Below are 20,342 nucleotides of genomic sequence, written 5' to 3'. Positions count from 1 at the left end.
GATGGAAGGGAAAGGAAAGGGTGGTCCAAGTCCATAAACGTCCTCTTCTCCCTCTACCAACAGTACACCCCTGCCTGGCTCCAAGCCAGATAATTTCAGTTGTCCCTCCAACTGGGTCTTCTTGTCCCTCCCCCGAGTCACTTGGGTCTGATTCTCTGGATAGGAATGAGTCTTATGGAGAGAGCACATGGTGTAACAGGCACGGGACTCTTTGAATTCCAATCCCAGTTCCACCACTTGCCGGCTGTAGGATTTGGGGTATGTGTTTCCCTTCCTTTGAGCCCCAGTTTCCCAATTTGCGGAATGTGGATGATAATGCTACCAACTGCCACAGAAAGTGGAAGATTAAAAGGCACTCAAAAGATAACCCATAATGTTAGCTGCTTTCCTGCCTACCTATCCCTCCTCAGGAATAAGCCCTGAAGGCGGCAGTGGGGCTTGGCCCCTGACCCCAGCAAAGAAGACCCCAGCTGGGAAGGAGGGGCTGTGTTCTTCCTGAAAGGGCGGGAGGGGGCAGAGGGTGTGGACCTCTCTCTCTCCCACCCGGAATCTCCCATTTTCTCTCACCCCCATCCTTTTGGCCTCTGCCAATGATGTGCATTTTCCCCTCTGCACCGGCCTCCCAAACTGACTCATTACCTCGACAGGGTAGCAACTTCCAAAACAAAACTTTTTCAACCAAGGAAAATATAACTATGGGGAGGAAAACATTTCAATATCACGCCTCCTGGGACCCAAGGAAATGTACTGAATGTTTGTCAGAGAACGATGCTGCCCTGGCTTCACGGACTTCTGTGAGAGCAGAGGGAGAACAATGATGGGCACTTGGCTCCAGCCAAACCAACATGGCCCAGTGAGGTCCGGGCTGGTGCCCCAGTTGCCCCAAACTTGAAAGAGTAAAGTGTGTGTCCACAGCAGGCCCCACGGTGGTATGATAAATACCCTACATAAAGGGAGGCCTCATGTCCCATCCTCTGCCTATCTCTCATCTTCCCTTCTCTCCCAAAAGGGATGCCAATTGCAAGCTTGCTTTCTGGCAAAGGGTCTGCTTTCTTCATTCCTGGATTCTGCGAAATGGCCAATGGAGTACACTCCACACTTATCAATGGTGCCCCCTGGAGTTGTGCAGTGTTTTGGCCCCTTCCAGGCCACTCCAAGGAAGGGATCTTAAGGTAGCAGTTGGGCAGAGTCTAAGAGAACGGCTGGTGAGTGGTGCTGTTGCCAAAGATATTCCAGACCCAATCCGCTGTGATTCCACAATGGCCTGGACAGCCAAGGATGCAGGAGCTGAAATGGATGGCACTGTTTTCTGAGAGATTGGGGTAGAGTGAGGCAGAAGGAGGGATTGTTGGGGTGTGGTGGTATTGGGAAGGGTTGCTAAGCACAGACTCCTCGGTTACTGTCCTTCTCCACTTTCCTTTAGCTACAGTAGACTCTGTGCCAATGTATCTGCCACCACCTACCCTCCCCAACGAGACCGATGACAACACAAAACTGAAATTCTCTGAGGAGAACCCCTACTCATCCCTGATAGGTTCTCACTGTGACTATATTAGATTCATGGAATTTCAAAGCTGAAAGAGACCCTACACATTTGAAAGATGTCTTCATTTGTAAGTTCAGAGAGGAAAAGTTTCTTGTTTGCAGTCCAGACTACCTGACTGAGCTAGAACACGGGCCTCATGGGAAAGGATCTGTGTGCTTTATTGTCATTATCTGTGTATGTCCCATGCATGTCTGTCTCTGCAGGGGCTCTGTTGCAGAGCAGGAGCTTCCACTGGTCAATTTGGGCATTGTTTTTCCTTTCCCATAGTTCCTAAGCCAATGGCATATGGCATACTAGAGAGTCGGGAGTCCTGGGACTTGGAGCTCACTTTACTGAGCCCCAAGCCTCTTATTTGTAAAACAGAGATAAAACTGCTCTGATCACTTCACAGGGTTGTTTGTCAAGCTCAAATAGGATGGTGCTTGGGAAAGTGTTTTATAAACATATAGGACATTGCAGTTATCAAAAGCCTGATGGGGAAAATAGTGTGTGCAAAAGTTGGCCTTATTGGGCACTGGAATAAGAGTTTTTTGCAGGTTTTCTGAGTCCAGAAAACTCAGAGGGTTCAGCTGGGATAGGTGACCTTCCCAGTCATGGTGCTCAGTTGCTGTGCGTGCTATCGCGACACTTAGGTGAGTGCTGGCTGTCTGGAAGTATGTGCTGTATGATAAGAAAAGTGGATTTCTCCCCAGGCCCTTTGCTTGCTTCCTTCTGGGGTGTGCTGACCTCAGTCAAAGCATTCTGGAGACCGTGTGTGGGATGGGGGGGTGCAACTTCTCACAAAGTCCTAAAGAAATACTTTTGAGGCACCCTAAAGGAGAAACCGAGCCATTTTATTTTATGTTTTCAAAGGATTTTTAATAGTTTATTTATTTATTTTTGAGAGAGAGAGAGAGAGAGAGAGAAAGAGAGAGAGAGAGAGAGAGAGCATGAGCAGGGGAGGAGCAGAGAGAGAGAGAGGGAGAAAGAGAATCCCAAGCAGGCTCCACGCTTTCAGCACAGAGCCTGATTTGGGTCTTGATCTCACAAACCGTGAGATCATAGCCTGAGCCAAAATCAAGACTTGGACACTTAGCCAACTGAGCCACCCAGGTGCCCCATCCGAGCCATTTTAGAGAGGCTCAGGCTGGCAGTCATTTGGAAAGTCCTTTGAGTCCATTTATTTATGGAGTAATTAAACAATTTGTGGGGGTTAACATGATTTTAAGAGATTTCTTCATCAGTTTATCACCCTTTCTGGGGTATTTGTGCCGGGAGCTGTGAAATGTGTTGAGGAGGTGATGAGCAAACAAAGAGGCAGTTGCCTTTGGCTTAGAGACTCTTACCTAGAATACAACTGGTGCCTAACTTCCTCTAGTCTGTATCTAACACCAGTCCCTTCTGTGGCCTCCACCTGAATTCAGTAATTGACATAACTATGACAAGATAAGGAATATTATCATTATTGCTTTTATTATTATTGACAGAAGAAAGAGCATTATGCAAATGTGAGAATGCCATAGGCTACCTGAAAAGGAAATGCAATCTCACAGTCAATAAATTATTACAAAGATCTCACTTATTTGACAGATAATATTGGGCAAGAGAATTTCCTTAAGATTTTTTTCCCCGTCACTGTAAATTGATTAGAAACTCCCTCTTTAAATTTGCCTAATTCCCTAACCTAATTTTTCAAATTATTATTATAGAGAAGAGGAGTTGTTTCTTGTTGGCAGATAGAAATACTAGGTGTTGTTGCCTGGCATAGCTCGTCAAAAGGCAAAGCGTTCAGGGAAGGCACACTTCTTACCTAGCAGCTTGAATCTGAAAGGCCTCCCCATTCTGCCCCTCCCCCAATGCCTCCCCAGGAGTGTTCATAGAGGAAAGAGGATATTAAAGAGCAATGTCATCTGTTTGGTTTGAAAAAGAAGGTAAACTTTTATTCAAAGACAGAATTAGGAAAAGAAAGTAATGGTTTGCTTAGAAAGATGACAATTTACATAGGGAAAACAGCACATTTGGCCAGGACAACAAAACAGCCCTCTGAGGCTGTCAGGAAAGCCGACCACAAACATGCCAATAAAGAGTTGAATTTGTGTGTGTGTTTGTGTGTGTGTGTGTGTGTGTGTGTGTGCGTGTGCGCACGCGCGCATGTGCATGCCTGTGCATATTTAAAAGAATTCTGTAAAATAGCGTAAGACAAAAACATGGTCCAAAGCAGCACATTCCTGGCCTTGGGAATTCAGGAGAACCTTTGTGCAGGTTCCTGCAGTTCTTTGCAGTGTTCTCAGAAACAGAAGAAATCTCAAATCTCAGCCAGAGGGAGTAGGGGTAAGGGAGGAGCCTCGTGAGTTTGGAAATAAAGGGATAGAGAAATAGGAGGGCACATGCAGAAATGCACTGAAGACATTTAAACATGCATGCGGTGGAGGAAGGAGCAAGGTTCAGGTGTCCAAGCTCCTGGATGCAAGTAGGTGAGAATATTTGCCATTGGCAGCCTGCTGCTGTATTTTCAATACTTGGCAATAACTAGGTATGCAAGAGAAATTGCCCAAAGGCTATTGATCAATCAAGGGCCAACTGGTCAGATTTTTCTGATAATTGTGAAAACGATGCCCCAAATAGTAACTCTTCCAAAGTTTCAGCAAGAAGTTTTTAAAAGCTGAGGCTAAAAAATGTGTGTCTTCATTGAGACTTGGAAAAACCAGCAGGTAAGCCAATTGCTGACAATTCTATTAGTTTATTACTTAATTGACATTTCTCCACACTGAAGACAGAGGGCTTGGAACCTGTCCTTGAAACAGCAAACCATCTTATGAAGAATCAAAAATATTTTTGACTTCTCCTATGAACTATATTTCAATAACATCAGGTTAGATATAAAGTATATTAGTATTATTTAATGCTTATGAAATAAAGTCATTCCCTCTGATAGCTAAGATTTCTTCTGTTGACAATTTTTCTTTCAAATACAATTAGGCATGTAGGAAATTATCAAAAATACTTGCCATTAGAAAAATTATCTTAATTCTTGTTAACCCTTGACCTCTTCTTATAAATTGGTAGGTTGAAGAGGCATGCATTTTACCAGTGTTGATTTTGATCGAGTGTACTGGCCATTTACAATATCCATTTAAAATGTTCAAATAGTTTGCAAATGTGCATACTACAAAATATTATTGTTTCAAGAGTAGAGGTCACGTTTAATACACCTTACATGATTCATCTGTACATTTACAGAGGTTTAAAGCACACAAAATTGTGCAGATAATGTACCGAAGTCTAAACTTTTACATACACTCAGTTGCATACGTAGCAACAAGATACATTAAGTTCTGAACAAATAACCAATGATCAGCCAAATCACTATGTACACGAGGCAGGAAGCAGTTAAACACTGCCTAATAGAATATCAAAAAATTACTTTTTCTATGAAACAGCCCTCCCCCACTACACACACACACACACACACACACACACACTCATATACACTTCTTTTTTCTATCACAACCATTAAACTGATGCTTGTGGCCACGTAGATGGGATATCCCCAAACATCTGGTTGGTCACAGGGCAAGAAGTAACACAGCAACTCAGACAGACTTGAGAGAAAAATTTGCCAGATTTGGTTTTTATAAATCAGCTACCAGTTACTGTGAAAGCATATTCAGATTTTCATGTCGTGGACTGAAGGAAGAGGACCAAAGGGCATTAACTAATAGCTTGATAACATTTGCCACTAAGTTAAATATTGGCTTTTGCTAAAATAAAAAAAAATGTGTATATCTGGAGGGGAAGGACCCTGGGGTGATATTTAAAACAACCACAACAAACCTCCTACATCCTTTATCAAAATAGAATATTTTCACAATAGACTGTGAAACCTATTTGATGGTTAAACAAAACCAACTGTCTTTTTGAATAACTATTTTACAAATTCATTAATAATGGAAATAGAAGAAATAATTGAAAAAACCCACAAATATAACCACTGGGTACAGATGTGGTGGAAAAACCAGAGACCCGAAATATGGCAAAATCAGTGCTTCATAAACAGTCAATGGATTTTTCTAAAAATACTTTTTGCTAATGGCAAAGTTCAACACCTCAGAAAAACTCTGAATTAGGATCTTAGAATAAGTTTCCAAACTGCGCAACATAGTTTCAAATACACTACCCTTGTTGTTTGTAAGGCCTTGTTGAAGTTTAGCTTAACAGTCATAAGCCATGTGTTTGAACATCTTATGAGAGGGGGCCGGCAAAGAAACAAGTTTTTCCCTTGTTCACTCTACTACCTATGAAGAGGTATCATTGCTTTCCAAACAGCTCCCTTAAATTTTTCCTTAAAGGTATGACCAGGAGGAAAAAAAAAAAAAAGTTTCAGGTTTGCGTCACTGAATCATCTGGGAAAATATTTAGACTTGTTAAAGTGATGATGTAGCCCTTTCAATTCTCTGAGAGTGTTCTCTTGTTAATTGATAACTACCCTCTCTGATTGGTATGTTACAATTCAATAAACAAACATACCAAGAGATGCACACCCCGGCTGTAGCTCTGCTACAGACAAACTGGAGAGAACCGTCAGGTAATGGCATCATCTTTCCAACAGTATCAGTTTTAAGAAGCCAGTGACTTCTGTGTGCTGTTGACATAACTAGGGAACTTGAGTCCACTGCAGACCCCTTAGCAGCTTGAGTTGATAGTTCTCCAAGAGAAAGTGAGTACGGCTTGGGTGGAGTGTGAGGAGCAGGGCGGGGGGGGGGGGGCAAGGGGTTGGGATTTTCTAGTATGCCTCTTTGTCTAAAGTTGCTGTCTTCAAGGGAAGAGGTGAGCAGTCCCCAGAGTGTACCTTTGTGTGGCAGGATAACAATAAATGAGAGGCCAGTCCTCTTTCCCACTTGTCTGGCATGATCTCCTGGCAAGGATAGGGTGGGTGCTTGCCAGGTGGCTCCCAGACAAGGTCTTTTTAGGGGAGTACAACAAGGCTTCAGTCATTGCTTTTCATAAAGTGCTTTGGGATCCTTCAGGAATGGGGGCTGGAGGAATATTATTACTAACTGGCTTCAACTTTCAAACCAAATGGAACCATTCTATCCAGTGTAATTATTGCTTTGAGCATTAGTGAATGTTCTTAAAATGGAATGGGTCTCATCTTTAAGTACCCACTTCTTAAAATACCCACTCCCTAGAGTAAATGTTTTTAATTACTGTCTCCCAGTTCCCCTCACCAATTAAGAGGATGTGACAGCCTTGTAAATGGTTGCCAAGCATATACATTGGAGACTTGCATTTTCCAGGCTGTCTTCCCTTCTCAATAGCCAGCAAGAGTGAAATCAATGATCTCTAGCCCAACATGCCCTATGTCAGCCTGGCTGAGGAGACAGGCTTTTGCCTTTTCTAAAACATCAAAGGGAAGATGTACAGTGAGGATGGCTACACTCCTATCAGATTGTGAGCTCCTTGTGGCCTGGGAGTATGTTTCATACTTTGTTCTTTTGTTCTCTGTGGGACTTAGAATAGAGACAGGGACATGTGAGAGGGCCCTGGTCAATAACTTTTGAGCGTTTTCACAAATGATGAGAGCTGGATAACACAAGTGAGAGTTAAGCATGGTAGAAAAATTATGGAAAAGAAGACCCGGGACAGGAATATTTCCTCCAGAGGCTCCCAGTCTGGACTTAAAAAAAAAAAAAAAAAAAAAAGAAAAAAAAAAAAAGACAAAAAGTTCATCATATCCAAAGCATAACAAAGCCATCAAGATAAAATAAAACAAATAAGCAAACAAAAAACTCCTCAGATGTTGTAAAGTGTCTGTAATGAGTGGCCTGGACAAATGAATAAAGTATTGTGAATTAGAGAACATAGTTGTCCCTCACAGGAATCTAGAACAGGCTCACAAGATGTTGCAAAGTGGAGGTACAAGTGAAGGAAACCTGCTTGAACAAATGGCTAATTACTGAGGATATAACATCCACTTCTGTATAGGAATATTGCTAGGAAGATGCATTTTCAAGTGGACTATGCCCATTGAAATTGAATGTGCATTATTCATTTCATGGGAATGCATCTCTTTTCTTCATAGAAGGTAAAAAAATAAACCATGTTCCCAATATCAGTTAGTGGGTTTGGATTTAATGCAATTTTACTTCATGAGTCATTATTTGGTCCAATGTGCCAGAATCTGAGGGTCCAGAAGGGTGGGTTGGTCTCTGCTTTTGCTGCCTGCTGAATGCCTCCCATCTAATTCACAGTCACAAATTTTGTTTCATGCCACCAGACAGGTCATGATCAGAGAATCACTTGGTTTCTTAGTTTTGGCAATTCCAGCATTCAACATATATAATCTTGTCCTATAATTAGAAATAAATAGAAATTGAGTGCAGGTGACTGTCATTCTTGTTATTAAAGGGGAGTCATGTGGTATGTAATTTTAAGTGACATTTCTCTAAATTTGCCTTTTAAGTAACTTAGCTTAGATGCCTGTTATGTGAAATTTGTATTTCCTGGCAACAAGGAGCTCTGTGATAATGGAAATCTGTTAGGTAAAGGTTGAGAAAAGGGGTCGAATTTGGAATTAAAAGAGATAATCTACAAATTCGGTAAGTAGTCTACAGTCGATCAAAAGTTGACTTTTGATAGGTGTGTACCAATTCCCAATGGGCCAACCTACTATAAAGGGAATGGTTCCAGGTTTTGACCCTAACTCTGAGACTAAAGTGGCTCTGTGACCTTGAGCAAGTCACTTAACCTCTCTCGGCTTTAATTGACTCATCTGTAAACAAACGCAAGCACTTAGACTAATTTTATGGTCCTTTCTAACTCTAATACTCCATATACATAGAGTTCACTCAGAACAGAAGAAAACTGCATTTTAAAATCCTTGCAGGCATAGAAAAGAAGCCACAGTGATTCTGCTCAAGATTCTCTGCGGTCGGGGGGTGGGGGGATGGGGGGTGGTGGTTCACTGAGTATAAAATCTCTTAAAAAAATAAAGATTGAGCTCTGGGCTTTAGTTTTCTAATGACCATAGGCCATGGGCCAAATCTGTACCTTTCCACCAGGGTAATTATTTATGTTTAAATCAAATGTTTTAAAAATGGAAGGGATCGGAATAACATTGTGAACAGGGGACTTTGTATGAACTCCCATGAGGAGGAATGGTAGAACTGTGAGGACAGGGGTAGGGCCCATAAAGAGCAATATTTAACCAAAATGCCTGTGAAGCAGAAAAGGACCATTTAGAATATCAGTAAACTGAATGAGTCTTGGCTCCAGGAAATGAGAGAAGGCTCATGCCTTTTTGGAATATGCAGTGTGATTTCTCTTTGATTTGGGTTTCTCATTTGTGAGAAAGGCAGGTGGGAGGCATTGAGACCAAAACACTTTTTTCAGGTGTCTCTAAGCAGTTTTGGAACCATTGACAGGGACTTCTGTCCCTGAGGATTTTCCCTGAGGCCAATGGGCCAGCTGATCTCAGAGCAAAGTGGACTTTGGAAGGGGTGAACTGAAAAGGGGAAGCCAGCAACCCAAGCCCTGGGCAATCTGTCCCATGACCTGTGATGTAGGGGTGAGTAAATGTGCCAGTGTGTCTGTAAGGACTTCATCAGCTGCCTGGCCATATCTGAAGGGCACTTTCTCATTCAATGACAATTCCATCACCTAAGAATCTAAGCAGATCCACTATCATTTTCAGAGACAAAGCCCCATGGACTTACTTATCTTAGGATTGTAGAAAAAAATGCATTTTTGCCCATCTTTCTCTCCCACTCTCTGTCTTGTCTTTAACTGAGGCTTTCACTTAATTCAGCTATCTCCTTGCACCCTGAATAATACAAAGACCATTTTCATGCTTGAACGGGAACTGAGTGTGCAGGAAGTCCTGCTTCCTGCCCTGTTTTACCTTTGCAAGACAAAGCTAGAAGCAAAGCATCCTCTACTTTTGCTTCTGGTGATTTCCACACAGCACTAAATGAAGAAAAGATCTGTTTTAGGCCTACCATCAGTGCTGATGGATAAATTTGATTTGGTGACCAACTGAGAACCATGCACTTTGGAATGACTTGGTTTAGCTGACTGGGAACCCAGGTCAAGTCCACTTGACTTTGTGCCCTGAAGACGCAACCTGGGCTTCTTTCCCTTAAACTCTTCTGAAGGTTTAGAACGGAAGGAAAAACAATGTTAATCTTATTTTCATCTCTAGAACTCCTCCCCATCAGTCACAAATTCAAGAAAGAGCCCTAAACCCAAAGGTCAGATTACAGAGCCGGCTGCAGAACTGAGGGTGGCTCTTTAGGCTGCCCTACTTCAGCCATGGGTGCCCCTAAATAGTCCAGGACTCCATGTTGACACAAAAGTTCTTGTGTGCCCTGAACCGGGAACAACACTGGCAACTCTCACTTCCACCTAACTCTATCCAAAAAAAAAAAAAAAAGGGACTTGAACCTGTAACCTTTGGAATTTTAACATTTCAAACCATTTGAAAAGGGTTGGGGACACAGTGGGGGCCGGGCTGGAGAGAGAGTGATGGAGAATGCAGGGATTTGCTGTGGATCAGGACAGCCAGTTGCAGGACTCCCTAAAGCATGCTGCTGAGTATTTCTGACACGGGGGAGGTGGTGGGGCCTTCGGGGCTCATCTCCGGGCCGGTGGGGCTGGGTAGGGCCGAGTGGCCCCCGGGGGGCGGGCTCAAGGCAGCCCAGGGCTTTGCGTCCACCAGGGCCGCGCGGTAGGGCTCCACGTAGATGCGACGTACCGCAGGCCTCGCATCCTGGAGGCTGCTCTTCCCCTCCTCAGGGAGGCTTGCGGCGTGGGCCAGAACCAGGCCCCGGGACCCAACGGGGGCAGGTCCCAGCCGCTCGGCCTCCGCGGGCTCCTGGGTCAGGGCGCAGGCCCGAGACACGTGCTGCGTGTAAACGCCGTCGGAGAGCGAGAGCGATTGCGTCTCGCTGTGCATGCGCAGCCAGCGGTGGTGGCGGCTGAAGCCGCCGTAGTGCTGGTGCTTAGCCGGCTTCCGCTTTCCCAGGAAGCCCAGCGGCGGCCTGGCGCTCGGCGCCATCTTGGCGTGGTTCTTGGGAGTGAAGCCGGTGAGGGTCAGGCTGTGGAGGACTTCGGCGCACGAGTGGTCGGGATCCGGCCCCGGGGGCCGGCCTTGGGGGTCCTGGCCCGATCCCAGAGGACTCTTCATGTCGTGCACCTGCAGAACGTCGGGGGCGCTGCCACTTAGGCCGCTGAGAGCCTGCTGGGCGATATCCTGTGATGACAGGTAGACCAGGTCCAGGTCTCGGGGGCTCAGGGCATCACTGGAGTCGTAGTCGCTGTCAGTGGGGAGGAAGACTTCTGAGCAGCCTTCTTCATCAGAGCAGGGCTGTGACTCTACAGAGCCAGAGACCCAGGTTAGAAAAGAGAGAGAAACTCTTAGCCGGGGCCTGCTTCTTGGGCATAGTATCCATGTGGTTGAGCCCTCCCCACCCCTGTGCCTAGAAGGGTCCTGTGCTTTGTTAACGGTCTGCCTCTTGAAGGTAGCAATCATTTTTGAACAAGGGACCCCACGCTTTGGTTTTGCACAGGGCTCTATAAATTATGTAATGAGCCCTGTGCTTAGCTTAAGGGAAAGGGAGAGGAACTCGGGACAGGTCCAACCTGGACAGCGGCAGAGGGGAACGTGCCCTTATTCTCCCTGTACGCTTTTATTATTTGCTGGGCTTGTACAGCAAATACAATGAAATTTATTGTACAGAGGATGAAACAGTTTAAAAAAATGCATGCTACTCATTTATTCATTTCCTATCCTTATTTCAGAGATGAGCTTTGCATTCGATAAAGTAGCAGGAACTTAAAAGGGGGAGGGAAGAAGAGGTGGAACTATGGGGATTGAAGTCTGGGAAACAGTTTCAGATCTTAGCTGTCCTCCACCTACTTGTTCTGTGATCTTGGGAAGGTTACTTAACTTCTTTGAGGTTCAGTTTCTTTATCTGTAAAATGGGAATGATAATAGAACTTCTTACCTAGGATGACTAAGGTATAAATCAATTATGTTTATAAATATTTACCTAGTTGTCAGGTGTTTAAAAATGAAAAAAAAAAAAGGCCAAAGAAAAAACAAAAACAGAAGTAAAATGACAGGCAGAAATAAGCCTCAAAGTGCATACTATAGTGACCATAAATGAGCCACAACTTTAATTCTAAAGATATTTATCATTTAATGCACTCATTATTTATATCTATCCCCCCCCCCCCCAATCAGATGGTATGTTACTGTGGAGCAAGGATGTCTTAAAAATGCTTTGAATTCCCACAGAACTCATCCCAACATAGGTAGTTGGTACATACATGCTAATTTAAAAACATGCAAGTTCTCTTAAAAACAAAAACTGCTAATCTACAAATCAGGCAATCTCAATAAAAAAAAAATCTCTGTAGGATTTTTGAAAGGAATTTAGTAAACTGATGTTTAAAGTCACCTGGAAGAGAAAATTTATGAGAACAGCCAGCTTTTTTTTTTAAGTTTATTTATTTTGAGAGACAGAGAGAGAGTGAGCGAGCTTGTGAGTGCTCACGGGAATGGTATAGGGGCAGAGAGAGGGAGAGAGAGAATCTTGATCCCATGAATTATGAGATCATGACCTGAGATGAAATCAAGAGTTGGAGGCCTAACTGACTGAGCCACTCAGGTGCCCCCCACCCTTTTTAAAAGATACAATAGAGAGGAGCCTGATTTCTGATTTACCAGATATCAAAAAATACTACGGAGTTTTGACAACTAAAACTTTGTAGTATTGGTGTACAAATGGGCAGATGGATTTATAGAACAGAAAAGTAAAGTCCAGAAATAGTTTTAATTCTGTGTGATAATTTAACATATGGTAAAGATAATATTCCAAAGTAAGGGAGTAGATAGATAGATCTTCAGGATATAGTGTTATCCCTTTAGTAAAATAATTAGAGAAAATCCTACCTTATAGCATATATAAAAATAAATTTCATGCAGCTTAAATGTAACAGGCAAACCCTTCAAGTAATAGAAGACAATATGTTTGTAATTTTGCAGTGGCAGGGTCTTTGTAAGCAAGACAAAATCCCAGAAGTCAGAGAATTGGCTGCTAAATTTGACTACATCAGAGTTTAATACTTTGTAAAACAAATGATACTATAAACAAAGTAAAACAGTAAGGGATAGATTGGAAGAAAACTGTGATAATATGTATAACAAAAGATTAATAACCAGAACATATAAAGAACTTCTCTAAATCCATAAGACCATCCAGATGGGCAGATGATAACCAGTCCTTCAAAGAATAATTAATACAAATGGTCAATAAACATAATAAAGATGTTCAACCTAGATAGACTATCATTACTAACTAGGTGGTAGTTAGGGAAATGCAGGTGGAAACAACAAGGCATGTTTTTGCCTATCAGATTTGCTAAAAATGAAAAGAGGTATACTCTCATGTGTTGTTGATGTGTGGGAAGTCAGGGATGCTCATATAGTGATGGGGGATCAACTAGTACCGTTCTGCCAATAGCATTTTTAAGTAGACGATATTAAAAATGTGCATATCATTTGTCCCAGCAAGTTCTTTTTTAGATATCTATGTTTGAGAAATTGTCACTGTGTATACACGGAGGCATTTACAAGCTGTTTACTGCGGTGGGATTTGTAATAGTGAAAACAAGAAACAATCCTGTGGCTGAGACTGCTGTGAGGGAAGACTTAGAGGCACCAAAGTATTAGGAAAAGAAAAATCACTTAAGAAAAATAGCTTACTTGCAAAGTTCTGTGAGGGAGTCCAACTTCAGGACTGGCTTGCTGATTAAAAAATACAACAGGTATTTAAAGTAAAAACCCACAGGAATACAAGTTTATAGTTACTTTGTTCATGGTGGGAAATCGGACATGGTTATCATAAGAATATTGCAGACTCCAGGGAAAAATTTTGTTTTGTAAGGGAATTAGTAATTTACACAAACAGGATTAAAGCTTCTTCTATTTTAGGAAGTAGAACCAGATGTAATCCTTTTCTTTTCTTTCTTTCCTTCTTTCTTGGCTTGTTTGTTTATTTCAAGGTCAGGTTGTGAAGTGCTTCATTTTCTTTTCTTTCTCTTTTTCCTGACTATGGAAGATGATGTGTGTGCTTACTCATTGGCAGGGCAAGATTTCAGTTTTTCTCTCTAATTGCTGGCTGCTACCCAATATCTATTATCCTTTTTTGGTTACAAATCTTAAATTTCCTTTGAGACAGCAATGCACTCATGTGAAAGACTGAATTTTTCAGCTTCCCTTTCAGCTAGGTATGGCCATATAACTAAGTTCTGGCCAGTGATGTAGAACTGAAAGTGTTGTGTGAAACTTCTGGAAGTCTGCATAAAGGGAGCTGGCTTAGCTCTGAGGTAGGCCCCCTTTTTTTTTTTCTCTTTCCTTTCAGTTGCCTGTAACAAGATGTTGGCTAGGCTCATAAGGCAACCCTGGGAAAAAAAGCCATATGCTAGTGTGGTGGAGGTGAAAAATGGAGCATGGAGTCTGAAGACCATGGAGTCCACATACCAACAATGAATTGTCTACGTGCGGGCTTCTTTCACACGAGAGAAATAAAGTATCTTGTGTTTATGACACTCCTTTTGGATTTTCCGTAACATGGATCCAAACTTAATTCTAACTGATGCATACTAAATGTCTACTATCAGGAGAATAGGTTAAAACTTGGGGCACATCTGTATAGTGGAATATTATCCAGAAGCTACAAAGAATGAGATCAATCCGTATACTGTTCTTAAATAATGTCTACCAAAAAGGACTCCCTTTTCTACTTTTCTGGGTTCTACTCATCTGTTCAAGGTTTCCCTCAAAAATAGCCTTCTTTAAGAAGCATTCCTCAACTGCCCCAGAAAAGATTGCTGCCTTCTCTGCACTTCTCTAACATTTCTTGCTTTTATTGTCCTTTGGCACTTAGCCTGTATAGACTTGTATTATTAGTTGTCTTTTTTAATGCAAATATAACATCCTGGATTCCTGGTTAAATCAGAGCCCTCTTAGGACAAATATATTTAATTCGTCCATTCATTCAACAATGAAGATTCTGTTTTGCTTGAGCTCCTGCTATAACAGAAACAGTGTGCTTGGTGCCAGAGTGAATATGAAATTAATAAGAAATGATCTGTCTCCAGGGAGTTTACTGTTGTAATGGAAGTATAGGGCATATATGCATCTATGAGACTGGTAGAACATACATTTTATAAGAGAAGTTTAGCAAATATGATGCAGGTTTATAGGAAAGAGATCACATTTCAGTGGGACAGGATTGATAAAATACTCCATCATCTTTTATTTATTTTTTCCTTCATGTAAATGAGATAACTGTTTGTTCATTTATTTATTTAGGGGGACGGAGGGAGGGAGGGAGCAGAGAGAGGGAGAGAGAGAATTTCAAGCAGGTCTATGCTCAGCAAGGAGCCCGACATGGGGCTCGATCTCATGACAGTGAGATAATGACCTGAGCTGATACCAAAAGTCAGATGCTCAACAAATAAGCCACTGAGGCACCCCATAAATTAATTTATTTCTTCATCCTCTTTGAAAAAGTGGTTTAGGCAGCTATTAATAATAAATATGCAAATGATGAGAGGATTAGAAACCAGAGAAGAAGAGGAAACAGTACAAGTAGTCTTATTTGACTGTGATATGGGAACAGGAGGAATTTGGGAAAAGTGAGGCTACAAAAGTAAGATGCCAGCAGTTGCACTCTTGGGAATTTATCTTAGGAAAATTAAGACTATTTTCATGCAGGACTGTGTATGTGAATGTTCATAGCAATTTTATTTGTATTATCCCTAAACTGGAAGCTACCCAAATGTCCTTAAGTGAATGAATTGTTAAATAAACTGTGGTACATCCATTCTGCAGAATACTACTTATCAATAAAAATAAAGAATTCAATTTATGTAACATTCATGAAATGATTATAGAGCTGGAGAATAGATAGTAGTAGCCAGGGGTAGGGATGGGGGGATGAGTAAGGGGGAACAGAAGGAGTTTTGTGGTGATGGTACAGTTGAATATTTTGGTTATGGTAGTGATTACCCAAGTACACATGTGATACAAGAGCTATACAAGGGAGCCTGAGTGCTTGTGTGCATCTGCATGCACATGGTTACACACATGCATGCACAAATGTGTATACATAACTAGTGAAATCTGGATAAGCTGTATGGATTGTACCAGCTTCTTGGTTTTGATATTGTACAAGAGCTGTGTAAGTTGATGATGTTGGAGAAGTTGGGGGAAGGGTACATGGGAATTCCTGTACATTTCTTTGCAACCTACTGTTTCTCTATTTCAAAATAAATGGCCAAAAGAGAGAATTTAATTTTTTAAAAGGTAGGGTGGAGCCAGAAGTGAGTAGTAAATCTTAGATAAGGATTGTACCTAATTTTGTACTCAGTGAGTAAGCTATTGAAGAATTTTGTACTCAATGAGTAGCTATTGAAGAATTTTGAAGAAGTAATTGACAAGAGGTGTGATTTAGGATAATTATGTAGCAGGTTGGATATAAGAGGAATTGGATGGAGAGGAAACAGACAGCAGGGAGGCCAATGAGAAGGCTGTGGTCCAAGCTATGTTTCTTTTAAATATTTATCTTTTTCAGGTTGAGGGGCTGTGTAAGAGTGGTGGTTATGTGGAGGAAAATAGAAATCCAGGAAAATTATTCAAAGATGTTTGCCAGGCATGTATTTTGTGCTAGGCAGATATGGTATCTGCTTTTACACAGTGCATAGAGAAAGGATTAAATAAGTAAAAAAAAAAAAAAAAACCCACATAAGATTAATTTCAGATAGTGCAAAGTTCTGTGAAGAAAATGAAACTGGGTTTCAGCTAGAGAGTGACTTGGGAGGAAGGTTCTTTTGCTAACGTAGCTAAGGGAGGAATCCCTGTAGAAAAGGGAGTCTAGGTAAGATGTTAATGATTGGAAGGAACCAGCTATGTGAAAGGTTGAGGAAAAAGTGCTCCAGACAACTTGGAGAGGCAAGTGTAAAGGCCCTGCAGTGACTAGCAGGTTTCAAGGCTTAGTGTCTGAATGATAGTATCAGCATTAAACCAGAGGAGTTAAATTGCATCAGGGTTAGGCAGTAGATTTGGGTTGGGTTGGGCAGTAGAAGAGATGGTAAATTTAATTTGGGACAGATTAAGCTTGAGAGGTTGGCCAAGATATCCCTGGAGGAGATGGGATGGAAGCCTGATGGGTTGCAAGGTTGGGGGAAGATGTTTGTGGATAGAGGAGGAACCACTGGAGAGGGAACTGTTAAAGATAGAAGAACGGTAGGTTAACAGACATAACAAGGAGTGGTCACTTGTGAGCACCAGTGCTGGCATTGGTTTTTGGTGAAAAAGTTGGAAGGACATGAGGTAGGGAAGAAGATAGATATAAAGAGATTTTCAAGTTAAAAGGAGTGAATTGGATAACGGCTTGGGCTGAACGGCTTTAATAATCTTAAAACAAGTTTTAGAGAGCACTTTTTCTCATCCTTTGTGAGAAAAATTGGGTACCGCCAGGAATAGGGTCTCAGGACTATCAGCTATTTTTGATGATGACAGCAACAGGTGCCATCGTTGTGATGAAGAAGAGAGGTTAACTGAAGATTTGAAACTGGGCTGGAAATAAGATCCAAAGAATTGACTTTAGTTGAACTTCCTTCTCTATCTGGTCAGTATTGTCTACTCAGCTGTCCACATGTATTCATTTGTGTCTACAATAGTAATGACATTTTCTTAGTGCTTACTGTGGGCCAGCCATTATGCTAAGTATTCTAGGTGCTTTATCCTATTTAATGCTTATAACAATTCTAATTTTGCAGATAAGAATACATACTAAAGCTTAGGCTTATTAAATTTTCTAATTCATGTACAGTTGGTAAGTAGCAGGATAGAAACTCGCCTGCAGATTTGTCTCCAAAGGCCTGCCATGCTCCTATGCACTTTAGCATTTTTTTTTTAACGTTTATTTTTGAGACAGAGAGAGGGAGCGCCTGGGCAAGGGGCAGACAGAGAAGGGGACAGAGGATCGAAAGTGGGCTCTGTGCTGACACTTAACCAACTGAGCCACTCAGGTGCCCCCACTGTAGCATTTTCATGGCTTTCCATGGAAGCTTCCTGAGGGCCGGGACCTCGTTACCTAATCTACTTTGTGTGGGACGCACACTGAGTTACATTAATTCAACTTTTAGTAAGAGCTTCTTGATATTGCTGCTGTTAGAGAAACATGTTAAGTTTTATATTAGTTTCCTGGGGCTGCTACAGCAAATCACCACACACTGGGTGGCTTAAAACAACAGAAATTTATTCTCTCACAGCCCTGGAAGCCAGAAGTCTGAAATCAAGGTGTCATTTGTGCTGTACTCCCTCCCTCTGGAGGCTCTAGGGAAGAGTGCTTTCTTGCCATTTCCAGCTGTTGGTGTTCTTTGTGGGGCATCACTCCCATATCTACTTCTGTCTTCATATAGACTCTCTTCTGTCTCTTGTAAGGACACTTGTCATGGGATTTAGGGCCCACCCTGATAATCCAGGATGATCTCAAGATCCTTAATTACATCTGTACCCAGACCCTTTTTCCAAATAAGGTCACATTCACAGGTTATGGGGGTTCGGACACGAACATAATCATTTTAGGGCCACCATTAAATCCACCAGAAGTCTGATAGTAAATATGACTGTAACTATAAGCAATTGCTGAGGAGTTTGTGGCACTTTCTTTCCCTTTCCAGCCCACAGTCAGGTAAAACACTCTGCAAGAGCAGTTTATACTTTGACCTCTCAGCATACAAATAGTGAACATTTATTGTTTGCAGGGGACTAAGGAGTATATGAAGGTGTGCTTCAAAGGTCTGACCTTCTAATTTTCAATGGGGAATCATATTTTAAGACTCCCAGGAAGAGCCTGTGCTGATTTCTTCAGGTAAAGTTAGTTGCTCCGTTCTCTTGGCTCTTATGGCATTTTATTTATATCTCTGTTACTGCATTTATCAAGGTTTATTATAAACTATTCATTTACATGTTTATCTCCATTATTGAACTATGAACTCCAGAAGGCATACACTATATCTTAATTTATTTCTGCTCAGTAAATGTTGAAGAAGTCAGGCAGTGAAGGAATGGACCAAAGAAGGAGTCAAGCAAAGGGGCATGCAGAATCTTCTGTATTTTCTAGATCATCTAATCTTAGCATTGACATTTGAGTAGGCCATGAGGATCTCCTAACGAGGCTGCAACTTAATTATCATTGTATTATTCGCTTCTTGTGCTATTTCTGTTGCATACAAAGCTTTCAGTAAAATAAGTTATGTTGAGTTGATTGAAACTAAAATAAATATTGAAATCTGGGAGCATAAAGAATTGTGAGATTTGATTGCCTCTTAAAAACAATACTGAAAGCAGCCTGGAAAGAGCTAATTTACGTAATCTGCCATAGAAATTCCTGAAAACAGTCACCTAAATTATTTTGTTTCATATTTGGTGATGCTTGACTTAAGGGTCAGCCTAGTTGTAGCAGAAAGAACAACTGTCTTAAAATCCGACAAACCTGGGCTGAAGTCCTATCTTGCTCCTTGACTGTGTATCTGATCTTGAGCAAATCACTTAGCCCCTCTGAACCTTTCTTCCTCTACAGCATGGTGGTATTATATTGTGTATCTTCACAGGTGCCAGGATGATTAAGTTAGATTGTTAGAAATACTTTGAGTGCCTTCCTACCCTTAAATACTGAGAAAATAACTAGAAAACGTTATCAAGAGGTGACTCATTAAAATATAGACCAGTAATCAGATAAACTTCAAGACTTTGCTGTGAGAATGCTGTTGATAATAAAGGAGAACAATAATCTCTTGTATGGTGTCTTGTGTTGGTGGTGATCTAGTTCAGTACTGTATTTCCTGACCTAGATTTAGCAGTGAATTTGTAAATGATATAACTAACTTCTTTACCATAGCTCCTAGGAGCAAGAGACATAGGCAATAAATTAAAAGAAGAGCTAGTTGTAACTGTCATAACCCAAGGGGAGGGAAAAAAGGCTTGGGTATGGAGTGGTAAATATTATCTTGTCGTTTCATGGACCCACAGTTGGGAAACACTGTTCTAGTAGGAATCTAAATATTTGACTTCCATGGTGGTTGTATTATTTATTATAAGACTTAGTGGAACCTATTGCTTAGAGTGGGATACCCCTCCCAGAACAAGCTGGGAAAATCTCCAGGATGCCAGCCAGGGCACTGAGGAGAGTTTCCAGGGACTTAGGCCACTGCCACTCCCTCCCTTCCTGGAAAAGAATGCAAAGTGCAGCTTCCATCCCCAGATCCAGGCCATATGCTCCATTAAGCATTGTAGGCACCTTGCCCAGTTGTTATTTTAATAAACCTGGTTGTGCTCCTCAATTTCCCTTACAGGGCCCACTGGGCAGGCTAGCATTGGTAGAACCTTGTGTTTCCCCTCTGACTGACCCAGGAGCTGTTTGATGAAAGTTCTGCCCATAGTATTAGTGCTGGCTTAGGAAGCTTGGCCTTTTTGCCATTGTAATGGGTGTTGCAATTCCTGGTCTCTGTGGCTCAGGCCAACAACAGCAGAGTAGAGTTGATGTGGATTTTGAGGGCGTTATGTAGAGATGACATTTCAGGAAAGAATAATTGATTTAAAGCTATTGCCTTTCTCTTAAAGGCAGGGGGCATGGCAGGACAGAAAGAAAGGAATAATAAGCAATATTTGCCCTAAAATCTATCTTCACATTTTTAATGTATCAGTGTCCAAAGTTGTACTTTTTTGTGTGCTTCATTGAAT

General features: G+C 41.7%; 1 protein-coding gene across 1 annotated transcript in view; it reads right to left on the bottom strand.

Moving 5' to 3' along the window:
* Positions 1-9,697: 9,697 nt before the first annotated feature.
* The window catches only part of ANKFN1 (ankyrin repeat and fibronectin type III domain containing 1), a 174,776-nt gene continuing 164,131 nt past the window's right edge, over positions 9,698-20,342 (bottom strand). The window contains exon 19 of the mRNA XM_049636468.1: positions 9,698-10,897. Within this exon, the coding sequence (XP_049492425.1) occupies positions 10,101-10,897 (797 nt within the window). The 3' untranslated portion in view covers positions 9,698-10,100. The remainder of the gene's footprint in view (positions 10,898-20,342) is intronic.

Source organism: Panthera uncia, chromosome E1, assembly GCF_023721935.1.
Source record: "Panthera uncia isolate 11264 chromosome E1, Puncia_PCG_1.0, whole genome shotgun sequence".
Taxonomy (NCBI): domain Eukaryota; kingdom Metazoa; phylum Chordata; class Mammalia; order Carnivora; family Felidae; genus Panthera; species Panthera uncia.
This window is presented reverse-complemented; position numbering and strand designations above follow the sequence as displayed.